General features: G+C 50.3%; 1 protein-coding gene across 2 annotated transcripts in view; it reads left to right on the forward strand.

Moving 5' to 3' along the window:
* The window catches only part of LOC142254241 (inner centromere protein A-like), a 129,272-nt gene extending 126,113 nt beyond the window's left edge, over window positions 1-3,159 (forward strand). For both annotated transcript variants that reach the window (XM_075325243.1, XM_075325242.1), the window contains exons 15-18: window positions 17-125; window positions 215-358; window positions 1,295-1,451; window positions 1,541-3,159. In XM_075325243.1, coding sequence (XP_075181358.1) covers window positions 17-125; window positions 215-358; window positions 1,295-1,451; window positions 1,541-1,755 — 625 coding nt within the window. In that variant the 3' untranslated portion in view covers window positions 1,756-3,159. The remainder of the gene's footprint in view (window positions 1-16; window positions 126-214; window positions 359-1,294; window positions 1,452-1,540) is intronic.
* The last annotated feature ends 2,893 nt before the right edge of the window (window positions 3,160-6,052 follow it).

Here is a 6,052-nt window from a genome sequence, read left to right on the forward strand (position 1 = left end):
TTTTTCTTTTGTACAGAGAAAGGGAACGCTTGGAAAGAGAGAAAGCACTTCAGTTACAAAGGGAACAAGAGCGGTCAGCACAGAAGGAGCAACAGCGCAAAGAAGCAGAGGAGCGCAGGAAGAAGGTGGACATTGTATACAGGGCCTATTCCACTCACTTTCCTCTTATGTCTCCAAACCTAAATAATTGTTTTGTTTTTTCTTCACGGAACAGCAAGAGCGGTTGGAACAAGAGCGCCAAGAAAGATTGCGTAAAGAAATGGAGGCCAAAAAAGTTAATGAACTTGAAGAGCAAGAGCGACTTGCCAAGGAAAAGCAGGCAGCTGGCCCACCACTAAATGTCACTGTGGATATCCAGGTATGGGTGGAATATAATTGTACCGTCTAAGGTAAAACCAGTCCTGTCTGTTAAATCTGTCATAAGGTAAATCTGCTGTAAACTTACACATGAGATTGAATTGTCACTTTTTATTTTACATTTTATTAAGATGGAGTGCTGCAAATGGCTTCAAATAGTTGTTTGCATAGGTGCTAAAATGAACATTGGCCCAAATCCACCAGAGCTGAATCATAAAGGGGACTCATGAGAAACACACATTTTTTTAAATTACCCTGAAGTAAAACTTAGACATGAGTGGCCTCCACCAATCCAATGTCGGGGTGGTTTGTTTGGGATGGCTGTGTTTTTGTTTTTTGTTTTTGTTTTTTTTGCCTCTAAAAGCAGCAACTTTAGATTTTCTGCTGCTCAACCATTTACATGAGGTCAATCACTGATCGATCGCAGCAGTTACATGTCCTACTTGCCTGATTTGTGTCCCTGCAATGCAGTTACTGAGAATCTGCTAAAGGTCTCTGGACTAATCCTCCCTTTTCATTGTGTAAGCACACCATTGTGGGAATGAGTGACATGATTTGCAAGAGCATTACTGCTGCCACCCTGGACATGTGCAGTGCACTGATAGTCGGATGTGTTCTCCATCACACATTCCCAGGGAAGCAGAACGTTAAGAACATGCGCAAGAATTTCTAGGAGCCGGCGGTAACATCACGCAAATGAAGACCCTCAGGCCCAAATGGGTGTCCTTAAGCAATGAAAGGGAAGATTGGGCTGGGAAAACTCCCCACCTCCTAGACTACGCAATCATTAATTAATAGAATGCAGGGTTTAAGTTAATTTTACATTTATTTAGCAATTGCAGAGCAACCAAAAGGGGCTTATTAGAATGCAGGAAAGGGCTGCGGTATGTAAATCTGTAGAAGTATTTGTTCATGTAACACATTTCTATCCTCGCAGAACTCTCCATCCTGTGAATCGTATGAGATGACTCCAAGGGGTTACAAACCTCCCTCTTTTAAAATCAACGCCGAGGACTATGGCATGGACTTGAATAGTGATGATTCCACAGATGATGAAAGTAAACCTCGTAAGCCTATCCCAGCGTGGGCCTCTGGTGAGTGCGGCTTGGCCACAGTAGTTTTACAACGCTTGTGGTATACCAATTGTGTCTCGACTTCTTTTCTTTTTTTTTCTTTTCCATAGGAAATCAACTCGCCCAAGCAATGCGTCATCAGTACTACAATCCCATAGATGTGGACAAAGTCTACGGCCCCATTGAGAGCCCAAAATTAGAAGAAATGTTTAATAAGAGCAAGCCACGATATTACAAGCGCACCAGCTCTGCAGTATGGCACTCTCCTCCACTAAGCGGCAACCGGCAGCATCTCGCTGTGGACTATGGACTGAAGAAATACTGAGTTGGGGGACTGCAGGCTTACAGGCCCACAGCCCAAACTACTGCACGCTGCTGTTAAACTTGTCTCGCCGAATGTTCGTTTTATATATATATTTTTTTGTAACTGGCGATCTTATATACTGTATATTTCGGACAATAAGACGCACCCTGGTTTTAGAGGAGGAAAATAAAAAAATAAAATTTTAACCAAAAAATGTGGTCATGACACACTGTTATGGGGCAAGGATCTGCTGCTGACACTGTTATGAGAGTAATGTCCCCAAATTATCTACTAAGGTACCCCATTCTGGTAACTATCCTCCTGCCTTGTATATGATCCTGCTCATATACCCCCATCCATCCATCCTGCTCATATACCCCCATCCATCCTGCTCATATACCCCCATCCTGGTATATGGCCTGTATCCTGTGGCACAGAAAAAAAAATTACCGTTTATACTCACGTTTCCTCACTCCCTGCAGCACCGATCATCTTTTTCCTTGTCTCAGCAGCAGCGCCGCTAAGTGGAGCCATCACCGTGTGTGGAGCCGTTCCCCTGCAGCTTCCCGATGTCTTCCTCTCTGCTCTCTGAGCCGGTCAGCTGATCTGTAGCGACGCGCACAGCGATGACTTCATCGCTGTGCTCACGGCTTTCTACACAGATGAACTGACCGGGACACAGGAAGACATCGCGATGCTGCAGGGGGACGGCTCCACACACAGTGACTGATTCACTGCACCCCGCGCTGATAATGATGCACGGGGGGCAATGAATACAGCCGCACAGCCAGGCTGTAGTTGCCAGGGGTGATCATGGCCGGCTGTTAATTATGCGCGCACCCCCCGCTCATCCCCCAGCCCATCACCCCGCCCACCTGTCAGCGCTGAGAGATGGTGGGTGTGCATATCTAATGAGCAGGCCCAAGTGGTCACGGCAGGCGCTGCTACAGCCTGACCGTGCCCCCGATGACCCGCTCACTGCAGCACCTTCATTCCCCGCAGCCACATTCAGACCATAAGACACCCCCCCCCCCACTTTCCCCCAACATTTGGGGGAAAACAGTGCGTCTTATGGTCCGATAAATACGGTATGTGTATGGTAGAGACGTCTCCTTCTAAAAATAAAGATTCTGTATAATTTCTACATTTAATGAATGGTAGGTTATCTACGGCAATATACAGATGACTAGTATATGGTAGACCTACTCTTCACGGTGCATTAAGAAAAAATGACTTCTGTGCAGATCTGTAAGAAAGCATTGTTTATTGTACATATTGCTTTGTATTGGGTGCTGGTGACTGCTCTCCTGGCACTGTTGGGAACTTCAAAAATGCAACTTTTATTGGGTAAACCTTTTTTGTCTTTTGGTTTAGTAGTTAAATTAGTGGTCTGTATTACTTCTATTTAAATTAATAAAGGTCAAAAGGTCAATCTGTATAAAAACAGTTGTTTGGTTTTTTTCTTGTTTTTTTTTTTCCTTTTATCCCTTTTTTTTTTTTCTCCCACCCTTCACACGACAGCGCCACCAGAGAGAGGTCCGCCCACCCTAGGACAGGAAACCCACTGAAATAAAAGGGCGGCTCCTCTCTCTCGCATCAGTTTCGGTTTCCTGTCGCAGGATGGGAGACCCAGAAGTACTGTGGCGCTGCTACAGCAAAGGCGGCTGATCCTGGGGCTGCGTGGAGCTGGAGATGCGGGCTCTGTCTCAGCCCTGGATGCATCCTCGGGGAATCCCTCCCCGGTGAGGGCAAGGTGAAATGCTCAGGCGGTGCGGCCTGGTTCGGATGCCCGGCAGCTGTCCCTGTCTGCGCCGCCGCTTCCTCACCTGGAATCGGCTTCTCGCGTCCCCGCTCGGCGGCTGTCCCAGCGTGTGGTACGCACGGCATGCCTCAGGTAAGGTACCTGTATTTATGATGTACCTGGGTCGGCGCCCAGCGGCTGTCCCTCCCAGAGTCGCTGCTTCTTATGTCCCCTCTCGGCGCCCGGCGGCTGTCCCAGAGGGCAGTACATGCGGCAGATGGTCAGCGGCCGGTGTGGTTCTGGCGGTTTGCCGCTCGGCGGCTGGTCCGTCCGGAGCAGTTGTTTCCTCCCTGGTTTTGCGTCCATGCTGGGCGCCTGCCCTGCAGATGGTGCGTGTCACAGCGGCGTCCTCCTGTTTCCGGCCGAAGGAGGCAGTGACGTCAGATGTGCGTCGCCTCTGCACCTGCGCGGTGGGCAAAATGATGGCGCTGCACACCGCTGCTTGCCTCGGGGAGCCGGCTCTGCTGGTTTTAGGTGGCTTTTGCCGGCAGCTCCTGGTTTCCTGGAGGATTCCCTGGAGGCACCCTGCGTGCACTGGACAGGAGGGCTTGGTTTTAGAGTGGGCAGCGGGGGGTTGCGCTGTCCTCTGGCCTGTGTCTGCTCCGTGACAGTCCCTGCGGACGTTGCCCCTCATTCTTTTGGGATGGTGCCTCTGCTTGGTGCCCAGCTGCTGTCTGAGCATGCCAGGGCGTGAAGAAGTTTAAAAACTCACCTGCGTTCCTGCCCGGGCCGGTCCCTGCGGGAATTGCTCTGTTTTTTCCTGTGCTGTGTCCCTGTTCGGCACACAGCTGCGTTCCCTGCAGTGGAACACACTGGACGGTTGCAGTCAGGTTCCGTGTACTGGCGGGGAGGTACCATCGGCTGATATCGGAAGTTGTCTCTGCTCATGCCCAGTGGTCGGCCACATGATGCTGAATAGGATAACTGAAGTGAGCACTAATATATATATTATGAGTGCAAGCCAAAAATTACATACTATATACGGATAAGGCTGCACATCAAACTTAGATAATAGTATAATGCCTCAAGCATATGGACAAATATTGGAATATACAATGAAAAATGCTACTTGCTAATTTGAACATGTGAATAATGAATTGCATACCTGCCATGAATATTAGGAAAAAGGAGATATTTAGCAATCGCATTGATCAATGTAACTGAGCCCCAAGGCCTCGTCAAGGCATATCTCTATATTGGGGTCCCTAGCTCTGTGACCCTAACTGTGTGTCATCTCATTGCAATTAAAAACTGCTATGGGTGGAGAGGGGTAACTAAGGACTGGATGTTTTTTCCATCTCCTATATAAGAAAGTCCTTAGTTACCCCTCTCCACCCATAGCAGTTTTTAATTGCAATGAGATGACACACAGTTAGGGTCACAGAGCTAGGGACCCCAATATAGAGATATGCCTTGACTAGGCCTTGGGGCTCAGTTACATTGATCAATGCGATTGCTAAATATCTCCTTTTCTTTTTCGCTCCTAATTGGGAGACCCAGACAGTGGGTGTATAGCTACTGCCTCTGGAGGCCGCACAAAGAACTACACTTAAAAGTGTAAGGCCCCTCCCCTTCTGGCTATACACCCTCCCGTAGGAGTACGGATTCCTCAGTTTTAGCTTTGTGCGCAGGAGGTCAGACACGCACGCATAGCTCCATTGTTTTTAGTCAGCAGCAGCTGCTGACTATGTCGGATGGAAGAAAAGAGGGCCCATACAGGGCTCCCAGCATGCTCCCTTCTCACCCCACTGTATGTCGGAGGTGTTTGTAAGGTTGAGGTACCCATTGCGGGTACGGCGGCAGGAGCCCACATGCTGATTCCTTCCCCATCCCTTTTTACAGGGCTCTGGGTGAAGTGGGATTTACTGGTCTCCAGGCACTGAGACCGTGCTCCATCTACAGCCCCTGGAGAAGATGCTGGATGGAGCGGAGTACATCAGGGACATGGCCCTGCTTCCTCAAGGTACTCTGTGTCCCCGTGCATTTGGCGCTCACACCGCAGCATGCTGGGTGTTGTAGTGCGCCGGGGGACATCAGCGCTGCGGCGCTTGTGCCATGGCCTCATTCAGCTTCGCTGAAGCAGGCACACTTCTGGGAATCGGTCGCGCCGGCCGCTGGGACTGCGGCGCGGCTGGCACTTGTGGTGCGCCGGGGACTTCAGCGCGGCCCGCGCTTTTACGGCGGCCGCGCTGATAACTCGAGTCCCTGGCTTTTGCGGCCTGCTTCCGTTCGTTCCCGCCCCCAGACCTGCCAGTCAGGAGAGGGGCGGGACGCTGGCCAGTGCATCAGCGCCGAGGGCTGGAGTCGTTTTTACATACTCCAGCCCTCACAATCGGCACAGAGGGGACACTGTTTCCCGCACTTTTGTTTGGGAACTCCCACGGACCGCCCCTCTCCACAGACGCCGGCAGCCATTCCTGCTGACACGCTGAGCTGCAGAGGGGAGCCGGGGAGACCCAGACAAGGAATTCTGCGCCTCTTACCCGCTATTCAGCGGGCGGTAAGCAGCCCTCAGGG

The sequence above is a fragment of the Anomaloglossus baeobatrachus genome, chromosome 10 (genome assembly GCF_048569485.1).
Source record: "Anomaloglossus baeobatrachus isolate aAnoBae1 chromosome 10, aAnoBae1.hap1, whole genome shotgun sequence".
NCBI classification, from domain to species: domain Eukaryota; kingdom Metazoa; phylum Chordata; class Amphibia; order Anura; family Aromobatidae; genus Anomaloglossus; species Anomaloglossus baeobatrachus.